This window comes from Diabrotica virgifera, chromosome 10 (assembly GCF_917563875.1).
Source record: "Diabrotica virgifera virgifera chromosome 10, PGI_DIABVI_V3a".
In the NCBI taxonomy this organism is placed as follows: domain Eukaryota; kingdom Metazoa; phylum Arthropoda; class Insecta; order Coleoptera; family Chrysomelidae; genus Diabrotica; species Diabrotica virgifera.
Genome location: NC_065452.1, coordinates 48,131,395 through 48,154,120, shown reverse-complemented (window position 1 = coordinate 48,154,120; position 22,726 = coordinate 48,131,395). Strand labels below are relative to the sequence as shown.

The following is a 22,726-nucleotide window of genomic DNA, read 5'->3' as shown; positions in this document are numbered from 1 at the left end:
AACTCGATGGCGAGTTTTCACTGAAGCTCTATGCTCCACTTAGGGATTATGGTATTAAAAAGCTGTGTAGTTAATTCCCAAAGTATATTTGAATCATACTTCACCACCTCTGTAGCAATCTCGCCTGGCTTTGTTTGTTTACTTCTTATTATTCTGTTACTATGTCATTTGTTTACTTCTATTAATATTTCTTTAAAATCCTAATCTATAATCCTAAGGTAATTATAGTTTCAATATCAAAAAGTAAACTAAACAACACCTTATCAGAAGAATTTCCAGTAACAAATTGATTTCGACAAAGATGCTGCCTCTCTCCAATAATATTTAAAATCTATTTAAATGAAGCATATTATTATTTAAATGCAAAGCAGCAGGTCCCGATAATATATAAGCAGAACTACTCAAACTGATGGACAACGAATCAAGAGCAATAATCACAAAGATATTCAACAACGAACAACATATACAACTCTGGAGAAATACCAACAGAATGGTTGAAGTCTGAGTTTATTGCACTTCCAAAAAAACCAGGAGCCAAAAAATGCGAAGAATGTTGTACGATAAGCCTGATGAATCATCTCCTAAAATTGTTCCTAAAGGTAATCCATACGAGAATTTACAAGCTATGTGAAAGTCAAATTTCGCCCAACCAGTTCGGGTTAATAAATGCTGTTGGTACGAGAGAGGCTTTGTATTTGTTTTCAATACAAGTCTTATTCCAGAGATGCAGAGACGTCAATTGCGACGTATACGCATGTCTGGTTGAATACGAGAAAGCGTTTGATCGAGTACAACACTCCAAGGTGTTGCAAATACTAAAAGAAGCAGAAATTAACAACCAAGATCTGAAAATAATTAGAAATCTTTACTGGAATCAGACTGCAAATCTCAGAGTTGACGGTGAACACACCGAATATGTGAAAATCATGCGTGGAGTGAGGCAAGGCTGCATTTTGTCACCCCTAATTTTCAATTTTGACTCTGAAAGAATATTTATCGAATATTTATCGAAACTGAAAAAGGTATTCTACTGAACGGATTGTGAAAATTCTAACCATAGTATTTGCGGACAACCTAGAAGACCTACAAGTCCTCATGAACAAAATCACGTATTACAGTCAACAATATGGACTCAATATAAACGTAAAAAAGACAAAGCTTATGATCGTCAGCAATAAAAAGATAACAGAATGTCAACTCTACATCAACCAAACCCCTGTAGAAAGAGTGAGGCACTACAACTACCTCGGCACCATAATAAATGAAGAATGGACCAACAACCAAGTGATAAGAGCAGGCATCGGAAAAGCTAGATCAATCTTCAACCGTATGTGGGCCTTTTTCAAGAGCCACAATCTTTCTCTTGGTATAAAAGTAAGAATGCTGAGATGCTACGTCTTCTCTGTCCTTTTTTATGGTGTTGAATCATGGACCTTGAACTACGATATGTGCCGAAAATTGGAAGCATTTGAGATGTAGCTATATCGAAGCATTCTTAAAAGTCCATGGACTGATCGGGTCATCCCAGGCAACCAAACGACCTTTTTATAACGTAGATAACACGTCATAAAAATGACCAATTGACGTGTTTCTATAACGTAGTACCGACGTTGAAAATCACGTGTATTTGTCTCATCGATTTGACGTCATAATTGTGACGATTTTAAAACGTCTAAAAGGTGACGACTTTTATACGTCGGTAAAATCACGTCTTTAATAGTTTCAAAAAGTGACCTCTTTCAGATTTTTTAAAATGAGTAGCATAAGAAATAGGTAACATGAAACCTATAGGTCTACGTCCCATGTGTCGATGAAGATATACTACCAGTAGTTTGAGATCGCTTGTGCATTAGAAACAATCTAACATTGATTCTGCATGATTGTACCAGCCCTCGCATTATAGAATTTTCACTATTTATATAAGTATACCTACTTACTGTGTCAAAACTGAAAAAACATACAAACTAATAAATAATTTATTAACAAATTACTCGATAACACATAATTAGTTCATTAACAGAAAATAAACATAACCTCAAACAGTTGTCAAGAAGAATACTGCATTAAACTAACTCACTGAGCAAAAACGAATACAAATCTCTTAATTAACACGTTTCTTCAACTAAATATCTAAATGAAAAGTCTCATTTTATCACACGAGACACAAACCACGTAAACAATAAATGAGAAATTTCTTATGAAAATTATTTAACGAAATTGTTTGGAGTAATACAAACAAGCTCCTCCCAATTTTGTGACGTCAGACTTAAACTGTCTGAAATGAAAACGTTTTTTAAACGTTATTTTAACGTCATTAATCTTACGTATTTAAAATCACCTACAAAAGACGTATATATGACGTAATTTTCAAACACGTGTATATATTCAACCAAAACTGACGTTTCCTCGACGTTATATGACGTCAGTTGGTTGCCTGGAGGAGGTTCTTAGAAGAATGGGTAAGAACCGAGAAGTACTAACCACCATCAAATTTCGAAAGTTGAAATACTTTGGACACATTATGCGAAATGAATCCAAATATGCCCTCCTACAAGCCATCCTGCAAGGAAAAATATTTGGAAAGCTAGATCCAGGAAGAAGAAGAACATCCTGGTTAAAGAACCTCAGAACCTGGTTCAACACAACATCTGTGCAGCTTTTCCGCGTTGCTGCAGATAAAGTGAAGATTGCTATGATGATCGCCAACATTTGTCACGGATAGGCACATCAAGAAGAAGATTTAAATGAAGCCCTAAAATACTGGAGAAGATCTTTTTCAGGGATGAGAATCCAACTTGAGGACGATGGACGATACAACATTGTATACTCTACATTTTGCGGACAACCAAGTGGTAGTAGCAGCAAATAAGGAATATTTAGAATTCATGACGAGACGGCTATTTCAAACATATGAAGAGTCGGGCCTGTCTGTAAATAGAAACAAAACGCAATACTTATGCATCGGGAATGAAGTAGAAGATCTAATGGTTAACGAACATGAAACAATCAAGAACTATGAGGAATATATATATTTGGGAACAAGAATCAACAAGAGTTGGCGCACCAAATAAGAGATAGAGCAAAGGATCGTAAAAGGAAAAAGGATTGGATGCCTAAACCCGATGATATGGTCAAAATAACTATCTAATCACAAAAACATGACAACTTACTAAATCCCTGAAACGAAACCTACGTGGATTGGAAATGGACCTCTGGAGAAGATCGACCAGAAAATCAAGGCTTAAAAGAATACAAAATGACCAAATCAGAAATATAAAGCTGGGTACTCACTTGAGCACGAACGTGCATGAAGCAAGCCAAGGCCGTACGAGGCAGTCAGTGAGGACGTCATCCGAGGCGCGGCAAATATGCTCAAATCGTTCGCCGCACGCCTCAGAGCGATCCATTTGTTGTCGGTCCATCAAAGGGATTCATGCCTCAGTGTGGACGGTTTATTTATTAAGTATTTTTAAACATGGCGTTGCGTTTCGATTCATATTTATACATTTTTAAACAGACCGTGCAAGCAATAGGTTTGTTCGTAGAACGATCAGCAACCGTTGCCAACCATCAGACGCATGCGCGTTCGTAGTCTACGAACGCTAACTGTTAACTGCGCAACGCTAACTGTTCACTGCGCATGCGTCTGATGGTTGGCAACGGTTGCTGATCGATTGGATCGTACTACGAACAAACCTAATGAATGTAGCTATATAATATAATAATACAAAAGGGTGTTAAAAGATTTGGATTTTGTTGAATCTTATTTCTTACCTTGAAACATTCATTCTTTTGGAAAGTTATTAGTCCAGGGCCGAAAAATAAAAACGGGAAAAAATCAATACAGGTATTTGAAGGTGCTAAATCGTAGGGGGGACATAGTTAATTAAAAATACATACAGAGGTACTCGTAAAGCGACCTTATTTTTTTATAAACAAAGGCCAAAGTCAGAAAATATTGTTTTTTGCCTATAGCATTTTTAGTATCATATTTACAGCAAAAGTTGTTTTATGAAAGTTGTGTATCATAAAAAAGCAATTATTTTGAATTTTTACAAGATAAAATCCATAAAGAATTAACAGAGATAACTGCAAAAAACCACGTTTTTTCCACTATTTTGTAAATGTTAATAACTTTTAACAAATAGGTCGTAAGGAACTTATTATACCTTGATCATGAGGCAATTAAGTGCCTTTATTACTGTACAAAATTTCAAGAAGATCTGTTTGTCAGTTTACGAGTTATGTTAAATGTTTTTCCCAGACATCGAATGTTTAAACAATCATTGTTGCCTAGGAGTATTTTCAGAGCTTTTTGGCAAAGTGCAATGAGTTCTTAAAGACTAAAAGTACTAAGAAAGTTAAAACAAAGAATATATTTGTTTCTTCATTGTTGCTGAACAGGTCGATAAAAAAATGGTGAGTTTTTTCCTTATAAACAATTAGAATATCTTTGTTATTTTTTCTGATAAATAATTATAATTAGTTGTATCAAAAAGCTGGTAAAAAACACACATTAAAAAAGAAAAAACAACTTTCTAGGACCAATAATAGCCCAGTTATCCTTTTTTTTTGGAAAATCACATCTCGATTGTTTATAAATATTGCTGCTATATAAAAATTGCTGACTGAGCTGGGACCATGTGATGGGGAAGATTGTCGGAGTCCAGTTCTGCGCGTCGAGAGTTTGCTATAGAAAGTTAAATTTGGAGCGCTTGAAAATGTTATAATATCTGAGCTTCCAGAGAACGTAGAGCCTTTTTTTTTAATTTGGATAACTCGACGAAAGAATAACACCTAGCTAATTTTCATTTACCGGAAAAATCGGAAAATTCTGGAAAATGGACTTTTTTATTCAACATCCATTTACAATCTTAACACTAATATATTTTGATAAATATTTTCATAAAATATTATAAATTTGTAAATAAATATTAAAATATAATTCTAGTATATATCTATTTATATGCAGGATGGTTCATTTTATTCGCCTCGGTGTCTGTACGAAAAACGACTTGATTTAAAAAAATTTCTTCATAGACATATGCAGGGCAATTCATACTACAATCTAAAAATAATGTGAATTATACAGGGTGCTACAAAAAAAGTGGTATATCAAAGATATATTTTTTATGGAACATCCTACAACTAATGAAATTTTTAAATTGCCCTTAAAAAATAAGCTAGACTCTACCTAAATACAGGGTATTTTGATTCATTTAAATTTTTACAAAAATATAAAATTTAAGAAAAAAATAAATATTTACAAATCTAAGAGTCGGCGACAAATTTTTTCTTAGATCTTCATAATAGACTATTCAGCATTTTTAAACAGATGTTTATTCTAACAAAATTTATAATTACTTAACAGTACATTTTTGATTTAAAAACTAATTGAAAACAAAAACCTTCTCAAATTGAAAAAAAATGTGTGTATAGATTATAATTATTGATCTTCGTTAATTCTACACAGTTTATGTACAGGTTCATTAATTTCTTATTCCTTCAACATGATTCCTAATTTTTCGAAACAAATATTCTTCAACTTGCACTTTCGTCATCTATAATAACCGTCAAAAGGTTGTAGCATCTTTTTTCGCCAGTGTGATCTTTGCAATTTATGCAAAGCTCGGTACAATTGATTTATTTCAAGAAATTATGGATAATGTGGAAGAAATTAATGAACCTGTACAAAAACTGTGTAGAATTAATGAAGATGAATAATTATAATCTATACATAATATTTTTTTAATTTGAGAACGTTTTTGTTTTTAATTAATTTTTAAATCTAAAAATGTACGATTAAATAATTATTTTAATAAATTTTGTTACAATAAACATCTGTTTAAATATGCTGAATAGTCTATTATGAAGATCCAAGAAAAAAATTGTCACTGATTTTTAGATTTGTAAATAGTTATTTTTGTTCTAAATCTTTACATTTTTCTAAACATTGAAATAAATGAAAACACCCTGTACTTAGGTATAGTCTAGCTTCTTTTTTAAGGGCAATTTAAAAAGTTCATCAGGTGAAGGGTGTTCCATAAAAAAATATATCTTTGATATACCACTCTTTTTTGAAGCAGCCTGTATAATTCACATTATTTTTAGATTGCAGTGTTAATGTCCCGGTATATTTTTTTTGAAGAAATTTTTCTTAAATCAAGTCGTTTTCCGTACAGACACCGAGGCGAATAAAATGAACCACCCTGTATATAAATAGGTAGGTATATACTATAATTTTATTTTAATGTTTATTCACAAATTTATAATATTTCATGACAATATTTATGAAATTATATGTGTTAACGTTGTAAATGCATGTTGAATAAAAAAGTGCATTTTCCAGAATTTTCCGATTTTTCCGGTAAATGAAAATTAGCTAGTTGCTATTCTTTCGTCGAGTTACTTCAATTAAAAAAAATGAAGGCTCTACGTTCTCTGGAAGCTGAGATATTGTAAAATTTGTCAAACGCTCCAAATTGAACTTTCTATAACAAAATCTCGACGAGCGAAACTGGACTCCGACAATCTTCCCCATCACCCGGTCCCAGCTCAGTCAGCGTGTGTAACTTCACTTTAAACGGTTATTACTCGTTTTAAATAGAAGATATTCCGTACTTATCAATTGAAATATAAAATATAGATATTTATTATCATTCTTTAACAATTTCAACTCTTAATATTTATAAACAATAGAGATGTGATTTTTCAAAAAAAAAGTATAACTTGACTATCATTGGTCCTAGAAAGTTGGTTTTTCTTTTTTAATGTGTGTTTTTTACCAGCTTTCGGATACAGTCAATTTTAATTATTTATCAGAAAAAATAACAAAGATATTCTAATTGTTTATAAGGAAAAAACTAACCATTTTTAGCGACTTGTTTAACAACATTTAAAAAAACAAATATATTCCTTTTTTTAACTTTCTTAGTACTTTGAGTCATTAAGAATCCATTGCACTTTGCCAAAAGCTCTGAAAATACTCCTAGGGCAACAATGATTGTTTAAACATTCGATGTCTGGGATAAATATATAACATAACTCGTAAACTGACAAATAGATCTTCTTAAAATTTTGTACAGTAATAAAGGCACTTAATTGCCTCGTGATCAAGGTACAATAAGTTCCTTACGGCCTTTTTGGTAAAAGTTATTAACAGTTACAAAATAGTGCAAAAAGCGTGTTTTTTTTGCAATTATCTCGGTAAATTTTTTATGGATTTTAACTTATAAAAAGTCATATTAATCGTTTTTTCATGATACACAACTTTTGTAAAACAACTTTGGCTGTAAATATGATACTAAAAATGCTATAGGCAAAAAACCATATTTTTTGACTTTGGCCTTTTTTTATAAAAAAATGAGATCGATTTACGAGTACCTCTGTATGTATTTTTAGTTAACTATATCCATCCTACCATTTAGCACCTTCAAATACCTGTATTGATTTTTACCCTGAAATCGCTCATATTTATTTTTCTACCCTGGTCTATATACACTTAAAAATTTAAGACAAATTTATAAATCTACCTATAAAAAATTTACCATGGTATAAAAACGATTTTAGAGGATATCACTCATAAATAACATGTTCCCAGAACTTAAATCATTAAAAATTTTGCAATGGAACGGTAGATCCGTTGTTTCGAATAAAAATAGTTTAATTCATTTTTTAATAACTGAAAATATTGATATTGTATTATTAAGTGAAACCTGGTTCAAACCAAATCAAAATTATACATTTAAAGGTTATAATGTAATTCGCCAAGATAGATATGACGGGTATGCAGGTGTTGCAATTTTAATTAAAACAACTATACCATTTCGTGAAATAAATATTAGAAACAATTTTAATGAGGGAATTTTAGTTTGCGGTGCTATCGTTAAATGTAACACAATAGAATTCAGTTTTTTATCTATATATAGACCTCCAAATATTAGTACATCCAAAAACGATTGGATAAATATCTTCTCACAAATCAAATCACCTTTTTTAATTGGCGGAGATATGAATGCTCATCACTCACTATGGGGCTCACTGCGTAATGATCCAGTTGGTAACCAAATTGTTAGCAGTATCGAAGACCTAGATCTTGTAATTTTGAATAATGGAGAACCTACATATCTTCCTAGATATGGTACTCAAAAATCTATGATTGACATTTCACTCTGCACAGCTAATATAGCCAGTAAATTTACTTGGTCAGTTTTATCTGACACCTTAGGCTCGAATCATTTTGCTATATCTATGAATTTTTCAATAACCAACACCTCACAAGAAATAATTTATCCAAAAAGCAAATGGAATATCAAGAAAGCCAATTGGTCCCTGTATACATCCTTAATTGAAAACATGTTTTCCAACTACAATAGCTCTTTCAATACTTATCAAAATTATAGTTTTCTATTAGATTGCATTAATGATGCTGCAATTAGATCTATTCCTCAATACAAAATTTTTAAATCTAAAAATCGATCGCCTCCACCATGGTGGGACCCAGAATGCGATCTGATAATCAATGACAGAAAAGAAGCATTAGCATTGTATAAACGTTCACCAAGCCTTGATAATTATCTAAATTGTCAGAAAGTTACTGCTCATACTAAAAAGCAGTTGAAACAAAAAGCCAAAGCTAGTTGGATTAAATGGTGTTCTAATTTAAGCAAAAATACCTCCTCTAAGGAGATATGGTCACAGGCCAACAAAATGAATCGAAAAGCATCTATTAGTATAAAACCCTTCAATGATAATCTATTAGACGACTTTTTTAATAAAGTATGTCCTCCTTTTGCTCAAAATTCACCTACACGATCTACACAAAGTCATCATTCAAATAATCACTTCCTGTTAAAACCATTTACTGAAACTGAATTAGATTTTGCCCTTAAAAACCGCATAAATACTTCTCCTGGTATCGATCATATAAAATACCCCATGTTAACCAACCTTCCAGATGTTGCTAAAAAACTTCTTTTAAATGTCTTCAATGATATCATCCAAAAAAATATAGTTATCGATTCTTTCAAAGACATCTTAGTTGTTCCTATCCTTAAACCCGGAAAAGACCCAAACATCGTAAGTTCATATAGACCAATATCCTTACTGTCTTGTATTTTTAAAACTTTAGAAAGGCTTATAAAATTTAGATTAGATTGGTGGTTACAAAAAGAGAATTTACTTCCAGTAAACCAGTTTGGTTACAAAAGAGGTTTTGGAACTCTAGACGCTTTAACAACACTTGTTGTAGATGTACAGAATAACTTAACTAAAAATAACTACTTAGCAGCACTATTCTTAGATATTGAAGGAGCATATGACTCAGTTTGTTTATCAACCTTAAAACATAAAATGGTAAATTTTTTTCATATGCCAATTGCTTTTGTTAACACAATAATCGGTTTCTATACAGATAGGGTAATTTACATCAGAGATCATAATAATAAACTAATAGGACCTCGACATAATTATTACGGTATACCACAAGGCTCAGTATTATCACCAATTTTATTTAATCTGTACACCTCTGACATACATAAGATGCAAATAAACAACATCCCATTCAAAATCATACAATATGCAGACGACTTTTGTGTCTATATGGAAAGCAAGAAATATGAAAACGGTATGCAAAACCTAAGTACAGTTTGTAGTTCCCTATTTCCATGGTTCTTAGAGAACGGCTTAAATTTATCAATTAAAAAATCAGCAGTATCTGTCTTTACAAGACACAATCTTCCTATAAACCAAGATGTATTACTTAGTGATCAATCTTTTACATTTAAAAATAATGTCAAATATCTGGGACTCATTCTGGACAAAAAACTAACTTGGAAACCACACATACAATATATGCTGGATAGATGTAGCAAAGGTATTAATTTCCTTAGAATGACAACTAGAGTGTGGTGGGGCTGCGATGTTGAAACATCTTTATTGTTTTATAGAGCTTATATACGATCCATTATAGATTATGGTGCTACTCTCTACGGTTCTGCTTCCAAAAACCTTTTAAGAAAAATTGACGTTTTCCAAAACTCTGCCTTGAGAATCTGTTTAGGTGCTATGAGATCTACTCCTATACAACCAATACATGTTGAAGCTTCTGAGCCTCCTTTAGAGATTAGAAGAAATTTACTAAGCGAAAAATGGGTACTTAAAGCACACACTACAAATTTCGAATTATTTTCCAGTATATGTCATCTTAACGAATCAGATCTTACTCACAAGTATTGGATTAAAAAACCATCTCCGCCTTTATGTACTGCATTACAGAACAATCCTATTTTTTCAAAGGAATTAAACACAGTAGACAAAAACTTAGACTACTTTGCTCTCTTCCATAAAACTGATGTAATAATACCCACATACAACGAAAACAACATAATCAGCAACAATATCCTGAAATCTATTTTGAACTGCTACAGTGATGCAACAGTTATATACACAGATGCATCTAAATCAGGAGAAGGGTCTGGCTGTGCGTATTTTTTACCCTCAGGAGGTTTCGAATTCAAGTACAAACTTCCCAATGAGTTTTCAATTTTCTCTGCGGAATCATTGGCCATACTCGAAGCGTTGAAATATATTAAAAACTCTTATACTAAAAAAACGTTAATTCTTTCAGACTGCCTATCAGTTTTACAGAATATCAAAAATACTTTTTTGCCCAAAACATTTAGTAATCCTTACATATTTTTAATAAAGGATATGTTAAAGCAGTTAGAAGACTCTGGCTTCAATATAAAATTTATTTGGGTTAAGGCACATATTGGACTCAAAGATAATGAGTATGTAGACTACTTAGCCAAATCCAGTATAACATCAGGCACTTTATTGTCATATTCTTTATGTGTATCAGATGTTATTACTATTTTTAAAAGAAACCAACTATCGATATGGAAAGATCAATGGAATCTTTACTGCTTAACAAACCCCACAAGATACACCACTTTACAACCAGTGATTCCACAAAATACATGGTTTAAGAGTTTTAAAGCTCCACGTAAATATATAACAACTATAAATCGATTACGTTTTGGGCATGCTTGCTATCCAAGTCATTTATATAAAATAAATGTGATTGAAGACAATAATTGCAAACATTGCGGACAGCAGGGTGATCTTGATCATATCTTTTTTGAATGTACTAAGTTTCAACAGCATTCAAACTCTCTCTATAAAAATTTATTTCAACTTGATATGCATGCACCATTCAATATACAGTCTTTGCTGGCTACAGGCTCACAACAAATATACAATATCATTATAGATTTCTTGTCAGATACACGCACAGTCCTATAAGATTTGTACGCGGGCATGAGATTTTTTATGATTTAAGTTCAGATTTGCATCTTTTTTTTTTTTGTCATAAATGTTTTATCACTTTATCAGAGTTCCATTATTGTTTTTATTGTATTATTATTGTATTGTAGTATTTATTGTGTTACTATATTGTTTCTGTTTATTTTGTATTAGGATTAGGATTGTATTTTGTTTATTGCAACTGGCTGAATGACTAATGTCTATGCCATAAAATAAAAAAAAAAAAAAAAAAAAAAAAACCTATAAAAAATGGAATGGAGCTAAGAGTTTTGTTTAGAACTTAGTGATAAATACAAAAATATGGAAATTCTATGGAAGAATCCTCGTAACCCTAGCTATTATTACAATAATAATTGTTCGTTAGACGTATTCGCTGCCTCAGGACGAATAAATGGATCACTGCTGCGACAAGCCTCATGCGGGATGCGTGTCCTCATACATTTTTCCTTACTCGAGGCATTTCGTGCGGCCTCGGCTTGCCTCATGCGTATTCGTGCTCAAATGAGTACCCAGCTTAATAAGAGTCAAGTCAACCATCATAGACGAAATGGTATGGATATGTAAAAAGAATGGACGACCACAGATTGCCAAAATAAATTTTAAAATGAACGCCAAGAGAAAGAAGGATAAAGGCCGATGAAGGGGAAGGCCAAAACAATCCTGGCTAGGCGGCATTCAGAAGGCAATGTCGGAAACGAATCTTCACCCTGGCAAATGGAACGACCGACGAAGCTGGAAACTAGGACGCAAAGCGAAGAACGCTATAGATAACCGGGATAATAATAATAATTATTATACTCTTTGTATATATTTTTATCTCACTGGACGTCTTTACATTGAATTTTCAAATAAAATAAGTTAAAAATTGTTACAGTGTTTCCTAAACTATTTCTAATGGGAATAAGCCACAATTTTACCAAAAAAAATGATTTTATTAACGTTTCGAAGTCCAAATCGAAGGACTTCGAAACGTTAATAAAATCATTTTTTTTTTGGTAAAATTGTGGCTTATTCCAATTAGAAATAGTTGATTATAAAAATGCCACAAGGAAATAGCTTCAGAACAACGTTTCCTAAACTAATTTTAAATTACCGGCTTGTGACGTAAAATAGGCTAAATAATAGTATACTTTTCAATAAATAAATAACATACGAAAAGTGGTTTTGGACAGCGTATTAATATAGTAACGACATAACGTTTATTTACAGCAAATTCTGCCGACATGGATGAGTTTCCAGCCTGCAGCAGCTCTCCTTGTAATCACGGGGGAACTTGTATCGACCTTCCTGCTTCAACATATGCATGTGTCTGCACAGCTAATTTTACTGGGTTGCTTTGTGAACTTGAAATTACTCTTACTCAATATGAAACGCCAGGTATGAATTTTGATTACATTAGTATTCATTTTTAATAATATTATCGACTATCTATAATAGGTAATTTGGTCGGTGTATAGGTAATTATAGTCGGTGAACCTACATACAAACACGGATCATATCCCAATCGACAAAGGAGTCCGACAGGGCGATACTTTATCGCCTAAACTGTGTTTACCGCACTACTAGAATATGCTTGTAAAAAACTTAACTGGGAAGAGAGAGGCCTGAACATTGACGGTAGAAGGTTAAGAAATTTGAAATTCGCAGACGACATAGTTTTGTTCTCTGACAACCTCAAGCAGATATGTACAATGCTACATGAACTTCAGTTAGTGTGTACCAGTGTGGGTCTTAAAATAAATATCTCCAAAACAAAATTCATGACAAACCTATTACCTAGCGGAAATATCAATATTAGAGACAAGTAAGTAGAGCTGGTGAAAAATTACATACCTTGGACACGAAATAAAGATCACAAGAGACAACCAAACATGCGAACTACGAAGAGGAATAAACCTAGCATGGGCAGCCTATGGAAAATTCAAAGACATCTTTAAAAGCGATATACCAGTTTCTTTAAAACGTAAAACATTTGACCAATGTGTGTTATCTGTGTTGACCTATTGTGCCGAAACTTTGACGTTGACAGCTACAACTTCTAAAACGCAGCAAATAGCTCAGAGGAAAATGGAAAGGTCAATGCTTAGTATATCGCTTGATGACCGAGTTAGAAATGAAACCTTAACGAAGACTTAATGAAAACTGAAGACGAAGAACAGGAGTTACCGATGTAATTTTCAGAATTGAAACACTGAAATGAAACTGGGCCGGACACTTCGTCCGAATCAGTGATGAAATGTGGAAGAAGAGATTACTTGAGTGGAGGCCTGGATTAGACAAAAGAAGTAGACCCCTGCTCGTTGGACTGACGATCTCAAGAAAATATCAAGAAATTCGATGCAAAGTGCTCAAAATAGAGCACAATGGACAAAAATGAGGGGTCTATGTCCAGCAGTGGACGCAAAGGGCTGGGGGTGGTGATGATGATGATAGGTTATTTATTTAAGAATACGATCAGCTCTGATCAGTTCCAAATAAACCCAGATGTTACTTTTTTTATTTTTTGAAATTTGCCCAGAATTTGCTTTGAAACTGAATGAATGGGAATATTACACCCTCAAATTTTTGTTATTTTCTTCTTGATGTGCCTATCCATGACGAATGTTGGCGATAATCTTGGCAAGCTTTATCTTATCTGAAGCAGCGCGGAAAAGCTGCACAGATGTTATGTTGAATCAGGTTCTTTGGTTCTTCAACCAAGATGGTCTTTTTTCTTGGACCTCGCCTTCCAAATGTTTTTCCTTGCATGATGGCTTGTAGAAGGGTATATCGATCGTAATCCTCTCGATTCTTCTTGATTCTTCTGAGAACTCCCTTATTTGTGACTCAGTCAGTATGGTATGGTATGGTACATCGGAGCAGTAGTTGCGTAGTGAAGTAGTTGTAGTACGTCACTCTTTCTACAGAGGTTTGATTGACGTAGAGTTGACCTTTTGTTATCTTTTTCTTGCTAATAATCATCGTAAGCTTTGACGTCTTGACGTTTATGTTTTGTTATTCGAAGGAACAATATAGAGAATTTAATATAACTGACACCAGATAAGGGTACCGAAAAATAAAAGATATAGATTGAATAAAAGTATTTTTTTTTTGACCATTGGTTTTATTTACATTTCTGATCTATTACTTACAGCATTTCACGGCAAATCCTATGCACGACTTAGGTCGCTTAAAGCCTACCACAAACTAAGCATAGAAGTAGAATTCCAGTCATACACAGAAGATGGAGTAATATTATACAATCAACAGAAGGCAGATGGTTTAGGTGATTTCGTTTCACTTGCTATTATAAACGGCTTCGTTGAATTTAAATACAATCTAGGAAATGGAGCTGTATTAATAAGATCTGTTGACAAAATCAAAAAGGGTGAAGATCATAAGGTTGTTATCAGGAGGTACCATAGGGATGGCGTGTTGAAGTTAGACGAATCTGAAGAAATTACTGGACAATCAAGTGGATCACTAAAAGCTTTAGATTTATTAGAAGACGCTTTCATTGGATACGTTCCAACAAATTACACAAGGTTAGTATATAACTTAGATAAGTGCATCTTGCTTTTTATTTCAGTTAGTACAATTAGATAACAATGTATAATATCCAGATTTGTAACCTAATCTCATAACTTACCTTTAGAAGCTTCAACATCTAGTTTTCTGCAAAATAACGCAAAATCACACATCGCAAGAGCCATCAAGGATATCTTAGAACAATCTCAAGTCAATCTTTTGACCTGGCCCCCAAGATCCCCAGATTATCTCCTATAGAACACGTGTGTGAAATGATGGGTCGGAGACTTCTTAATTTAGAGCAATCTCCTCAAACTTTGGGAACACTTTAGGATGAATTATATAGATGGTAGTACTTTTCTCCAATCCATCTATATTTCATCGTATCTACTTTTCTCTGCTTCTCTCGACTCTGTTGTCTTGTCTCCCTTTCCTTTTTATCACAGTAACAAGCATACCATTCACAAAATTCCAATATTCCTGGCCAAGCAGCATCAGTTTAAGCAGAACCTCCACTATCAGCCTCTTACTTAGACAGCCCTTACATCTCAGTCTTTTTCTTACCCAGTCCTTGTATATAAGAAGAGTATGCTCCACAATATCGTCATACTCTCCTTAACTTACATACACGCCAGTCTTCTTGCTATTCTGCTATCGCCAAATATCTAGGAATGTATTATATCATCATCATCATCATCAATACCATTACAACTCTTCGTGAGTCTTTGCCGCGTTTACTATTGCCTTCCATGTTTGTCGGTCTTGTACCACTATTTCCCATTGCCTCACTCCCATTCTCTTCAGATCTTCTCTGACTGCATCTTTCCACCTTTTTCCAGGTCGTCCTACAGACCTTCTCCCATCTGGTCTTTTCCAAAATACATTGTTTATAAGGCGATTGTCGTTACTTCATATCACATGCCCTGGCCATCTTAGTCTATTGGCCTTTATATGTCTGATTATATTTTCCTTTGATGTATTTTCTCAGAGTATTTTATGTAGAGTACTTTATGTTTATTGTTATATTATATGTATACTTTTATGTTATAATAAATGTCTAATTCGATGTTGATTGATTTTTAGAGTTTATGATAACATCGGTACATCAAAGGGATTCCAAGGATGCATTAAGAAGCTGAGAATCGGTAGACAGGAAGTAGAAATTCATATGAGACAGGAGGAATGGGTTTTAGAAGTGAGTGGTATTTACGACTGCTCAGATCACGCTTGCAAAGTTTCGCCATGTCAAAATAAAGGAAAATGTTTAGAATCTGACCAATTATTTCAATGTGATTGTCCGCCAAAATTTACTGGAGAGTACTGTGAAAAGTTTGAAGGTCCTTGTATAGGAGAGCAGTGTATGTTTGCAACTGATTGTCAGAATAAGAAACTGGGGATACCTTGTCAAGAAGGTAAGAATTTGTTATTTATGTGTACAGGGTGTCTGCGTAACTTGGAACCATATGGGAAACTTTTTTAATATCAATTTTACGAAAAAAAGTCATTCTTTATAAAGTGCTCTGCATAGTCTAAAACCTAAGATGCAATCATCAGATATCAAATTTTGTCAACAGTATACGAGGTATGTCAAAAAATATGAATTTCGCTCAAGAGCAAACTACCTTTATATTTCAAAATATCAAAAAAATTTATTATGAAAAGTTATTTGTAATTAAAAACCATATTCAAATATGCAATAACAGCCTTCTACTTGAAAAAAAAATTCTGAAATTTTCCTAAATTACCGATTCCGAACATCATTTTTATTTATTAGACATGTACGTAACTCTTTTATTAATAATTTTAGGAAAAAAAGTTATTCTTTATAAAAATATGTGCATGGTCTAAACCTCAAGATGCAACTATCAGTTCTCCAAGTTTGTTAATTTTATATGAGGTGTGTCAAATAATATGAATTTAGAAAGAATTGTATTTCAGAATGTCGAAAATTGGTATTATAAAACGTTGTTTGGAATTAAAAACTATGTATTAATATGCAATTAAATCCCTCCAATTAAAAAAAAATTCTAAATTGTTACATACTTTACATACATTTGAGAAAAATTTGCAAAATATTTTTTTTCAAACCACTTTTCATAACAATAAATTTTCGATATTGTGAAATATATTTCTTTCTAAATTCATATTATCTGACACACCACGTATAAAATTAACAAACTTGGATAACTGATGGTTGCATCTTGAGGTTTAGACCATGCACAGATTTTTATGAAGAATAACTTTTTTTCCTAAAATTATTAATAAAAGAGTTACATGTCTAATAAATAAAAATTATGTTCGGAATCGGTAATTTAGGAAAATTTCAGAATTTTTTTTAAGTAGAAAGCTGTTATTACATATTTGAATATGGTTTTTAATTACAAATAACTTTTCATAATAAAATGTTTTGATATTTTGAAATATAAAGGTAGTTTGCTCTTGAGCGAAATTCATATTTTTTGACATACCTCTTATACTGTTGACAAAATTTGATAGCTGATGATTGCATCTTAGGTTTTAGACTATGCAGAGCACTTTATAAAGAATGACTTTTTTTCGTAAAATTGATATTAAAAAAGTTTCCCATATGGTTCAAAGTTACGCAGACACCCTGTATATATGTAATATGTGTATTATATAAATCCAACATGTTATATGGTAGTATTTTATCGTTTTTTTTTATTACTTTTAGTGTCAATATTTTTTGAATGATTTACCTAGCTACGTTAATATTAAAAAAATAGCGTTAAAACAAGAAAGTTAGTGTACCATTGGTTGTATTAAAAATATAGCGTATAGCCATCTATAAAACACATGGGGAAGGACATCATATCTATTAGCATAGATCTGCTAATTCCAAATTTTTACGTGTGCACGTCCAAAATCCTTCAATTACAACAAATATTTTCTAAATTTCAGCTCTGCCAGTTTTTATTATTTCGAGGAAAAAATCTTGTTTTTATTATGGAACACAATGTCACACCTCCAAATTTGTCATGTAAATCTTGAGGAAGCCACGCGGGAAAATTATATTTATTTTTTATTTTAAATTATAACTTGATTTACTAGATAATCTACTTGTATAATTTATACATTTTTGTCTTGGCTCTCTCTCTTCTATGACGCTACAGCCCAAGTCCGGCACTGGCCTCCCTTAGCATTCACCTCCAATTATCTTTGTCCTTGGCTGCTCTCTTCTAGTTATCCACCCTCAATATCTCTTTAGTATCGGTTATCACTTCGTCTATCCACCTCTTTCTTGGTCTTCCTACTGACCGACCTTCCACCATAGTTCCACTAGATGTTCTACTAGGTGTTCTGTCATTATCTACTCTTATTAGGAGACCTGCTTATCGCAATCTTTATATTTTTCTCCTCTTCTCAGTACATGTCCGAGCCATCTAGGTTGTCCTTGTTCGATTGTTGTTGTAACTGGGTGTATTTTCAGATTCTATCTAAAGGTTTGATTTCTAATTTTATCTTTCCTTGTTTTTCCCTCTATTGTTCTCAAAAATCTCATTTCTGTGCTTATTAGTCTATTCTTTTGCCTTTTTGTTAATGCCCATGATTCACAAGCATAGGTTAGAGTGGGTTTCACAATCTTTTTTACTATTTCGGTTTTTATATTCTTAGGTATTTTTTTCTTTTTTAAAAAGTTACTCTTAATACTATTGTACAGCTTACCAGTTTTTCCAATTCTTTCATTTATCTCATCTTCTAATTTTCCATTCCGGCTTATGATTACCCCCAAATACTTATATCTGTCTACCTGTTCAAGTTGCTTGTGTACCCCAGTTATCATTGTTTTTGATTTTTCTTTGTTTATTTTCATGTTTCTGATTTTTAGCTCTTCATACAATATGTTTATATTTTCTTGTAATTGTTTTTCTGACTCCCCAATGATCACCAAGTCGTCTGCGTAGCATAGTTCTCTCATTTGTATCATTCTCAATTTCCTACATTATATTTTCTCCATTTGTGTTTGCAGTTTTTTATTACGTCGTCTAGTACTAGGTTAAAGAGTAGTGGACTCAGGACACAACCCTGTTTTAATCCAATGTTGCTGTGGAATACTTTTGATTTTTCATTTCTTGTCCTTACATAGCTTTTCGCTTTTTCATATAAACTCTGGAAACCTCCTATTAGACCTTGTTCAATTTTTCTCTCCTCTAGTATTTTCCAAATATCTTCTCTTTTAATTCTGTCGAAAGCTTTTTCCATATCTATGAAACATGCATGTATTTCTTTTTCTGTTTTAAGAGCTTTTTCTATTATTTGTCTGATTATGAAAATCTGATCATTCGTCCCTCTTTCTTTTCTGAAACCACTCTGGCTCTCCTCAAAGGTGTTCTCTAGTTTTTCTCTTAGCCTGTTTTCTAGTATACTAGCATAAAGTTTTCCTACTGTGCTTCCTAGTGTTATTCCTCTATAGTTTGAGCATTCTTTGCTATCTCCTTTTTTATACAATGGTGTTATAATGCCTATCTGCCAGTCTAGTGGTACTTTCTTTTCTTTCTTAGCTTGGTTCATGATGTTTAATAATTCTTGTTGTCTTTCTTCATTCATGTATTTGACCATTTCTGCAGTTATATCGTCATGTCCTGGTGCTTTTCCCAGCTTGATTTTGTTGATTGCATTTGTTAATTCTTTTTGTGTTATATTTTCTATCTGTTCCTGTTGCTCTTGTGGGGTGTGTTGATTTTTGTTTTGTTCTAAGTTATTTACTTCTACTTGTTCCACTTCCAAGAGTTCTTTAAAGTATTCTCTCTACCTCTCCATAATCTTATTCTCTTCTGTGAGTATGGTTCCATTCTTATCCTTCACGTTTTTCAATGTATTTGGTTTTGGTTTTCTCATGCTCTTAAGTGTGTTATAGAACAATTTCTGGTTTTCACCGAATGCTTCTGTTAATTTATTTCCAAATTCTACCCACGTTCTCTCTTTGTTATTTTTAACCATCTGTTTAACTTCTGTTCTTTTCTCTTTGTACTTGTCATAGCTGTCTTGTTTTCTGTCTGTTAAGTATTTTTCCACAGTTGTTTCTTTTCTTGTACTATTTTTTCTAAGTCTTTTGTCCAGCATGCCGTGCGTTTTTTGGGGTTATTACTTATTTTTGTTACTCCACAGCTCTCTTTTGCAGCTACTAATAGACTATGTTTATAATCTTTCCATCTTTCTTCTATATTTTGGTACTTATTTTCTCTTTTCCTATGTTCCTCTAGACATTTCTGGTATCTCTTTTTAACTTCTATTTCTTTCAGTTTGTAGCTTCTGATTTTTTCTTTTATTATTTTCCTCTTTTTGTCATTTTGTACCTATGTCTTTTATTATTCTAAAGCTCATTTTGACTAGATAGTGGTCACTTCCAATCTCTGCGCTTCTTTTTACCTTAATATTTTTTACGGCTTTCCATATCTCGGAGTTAATTAGGAAATAATCAATTATTGATCTCTCGCCTCTACCCCTCTCTTACCTTGTGTATTTGTGGACGTCTTTGTGTGTAAACTTTGAATTCCCTATAATCAGATCATTTTCGATGCATAAATTTATAGTCCTTGTTCCATTATCGTTTCTCGTCTCTTCTCCCTCTTTTCCTAGCCATTTTTCTATACCCGCATTTTGTTTTCCCACTCTTCCATTCATGTCGCCCATTATTATTAAATTGTTATCTCTGTCTTGTCTATTATTTCTTGAAGTTTTTCAAAATACTCATTTTTTTCATTCTTGTTTGTATTATCAGTTGGTGCATATGTTATGATGTAACTATACTTTTCTTGTTTAATCTTTAGTTGAACTGTTAAATGCCATATGTTACTATTGGTATGATAGTTTTCTTGGCTTATACTGACAATATATTTGTATTTTGCAGATTTCAAAAACTTGCATAACCTTATACCAGAGTTTAACGGTAACAGTTATATACAGTTTCCAAAACTTCAAGGTATCAAGAAAAGATTTACAATGGAAATAATTTTCAAAACTACAGCAGCCAATGGTCTTATTATTTACAATGGACAAATGAAAAATGGCAAAGGAGATTTTATTTCTTTAAATATTGCTAGGGGATATCTTCAATTTAGGTTTAACTTGGGAAGTGGAATCGCCAATTTAACGTAAGTACTCGAAAAATAAATTTTCTTTTTTCCTTAACTAGCCATTACAAAAAACTAGCAAACACTCTGCAACTTTTATTAGATAGGTACATATGGAACGAATTGGGAAAAATGGACGAATTTAGCTCAGGATAATCTTAGCAGACTACTATCAAAGTTTTTAGAAGACCGAAATAAAGCAGTAGACGGAGAAAAAGTGTCCTCTTAGCCGAATCCATCATTGAGGCAATGGTAGGAAGTAATTGTACACTCATCCTATAGAACTATATTCGAATCTATATTCGAAGAAATGAATAACACAAGGAATGATTCCAGATATAGAATACTCCTAAAATACATATACCTGTGACAATAGAACTATACAAATAAACGTAGCAGAAGGTCTAACAATAAAAATAAGAACGGAAGGAGGATATAGATAGGGAGATACTATCTCTCCAAAACTGATTACTCGTGCGTTAGAAGATGAGTTCAAGAAGTTAAATTGGGTTAAGATGGGAGATTTTTAAGTCCTTTAAGGTATGCCGACGACATAGTACCCAAAAGCAAAAATACAGAAGAACTACTCTAAAGAATCTGCAAAAATCAGTCTCAAAATGAATTTAAATAAAACAAAAGTCATGAAAAATTAAAATATCACAATAATATGCTTATGTAGATGGAAATGAGATCGAAAATGTCGAAGAGTATATACACCTAGACCACACTATCAAACTGGGCAAGCACAATCAAGCGGCACTATCAAACTTGGGCAGCGGTAGGAAGACTCAGTGTTGTGTAGAAAAAGGAAAAGATGCCAACAAATTTAAAGGAAAGGATATTCAACAGTTTTATTCCACCAGTTATAACCTATGGAATGGAGACCGTGACACTTACAGACTTATCAGCCAATATATTAAGAACACCATAGGGCTATTGAATGAGCTATACTATGAAGTTTATCTGACAGAACATAAATACGAAATGGGAATGTGTGAAGTAGGACAAAGGTGGAAGAAGTAATTAGAACAATTGCGCAAATGAAATGGAGCTGGGTAGGACATGTGGTATGACAAAATAACGAAAGATAGACGAGAGACGTTTCAAATTGGACACTACGCGAACACAGTTTTAGTAGAAGACCACAAAAAGGGTAGCTAGATGACATCAATACAAAGATTGCAATGGGCCGGACATGTGTTAAGAATGAGAGAGGATAGGCTACCAAAAACAGCACTGAATGCTAAAATGCAGGAAAAGAGACCGGTTGGAAAGCCAAGAAAGCGCTGGGAAGACACAGTAAACAGCGACTCACAAGCCCTTTTATAAGTCCGTGTATGGAGAAGAGCAGCCGCAGACGAACAAGGGTGGAGAAAAAATAAAGGAGGTCAAGGCTCAATTTGGGCTGTAGTGCCGTAGAAGAAGAAGAAGATGATGATGCAGGGCCTATTTTACCACTAGGCCCATGAGGCCCCTGCCTCGGGCCCGCATTTTAATGGGGCCCGAAAAGATCACTAAAAGAATATTTTTATTGAAAAAACAAAATACATTTTCAAAATTATTTCATTTCAATGTAAAAAAAAAATCAATAAATGATGGTCATTGATATTATGTACAATATTTCAGTGTACTTAAGCATTTTAAACCTACTTGCAGAGTACGATCCTTTTTAACCTTTATGTTACTGACAATTTTTATATAGGTATGTCGATTACCTAAAAGGTACACCAGTACCTACAGTCGGAAAAATGAAAGAATATCCATGAACGATCACATCAATCACTTATTTTGTATTTGCTGTC

The 22,726-nt window shown here is 32.9% G+C and overlaps 1 protein-coding gene across 1 annotated transcript in view; it reads left to right on the top strand.

The window, feature by feature from the left end:
- Window positions 1-22,726, top strand: part of LOC114330735 (agrin-like) — a 245,440-nt gene that overhangs the window by 203,356 nt on the left and 19,358 nt on the right. The window contains exons 16-19 of the mRNA XM_050662959.1: window positions 12,535-12,702; window positions 14,459-14,849; window positions 15,916-16,244; window positions 20,702-20,945. Coding sequence (XP_050518916.1) covers window positions 12,535-12,702; window positions 14,459-14,849; window positions 15,916-16,244; window positions 20,702-20,945 — 1,132 coding nt within the window. The remainder of the gene's footprint in view (window positions 1-12,534; window positions 12,703-14,458; window positions 14,850-15,915; window positions 16,245-20,701; window positions 20,946-22,726) is intronic.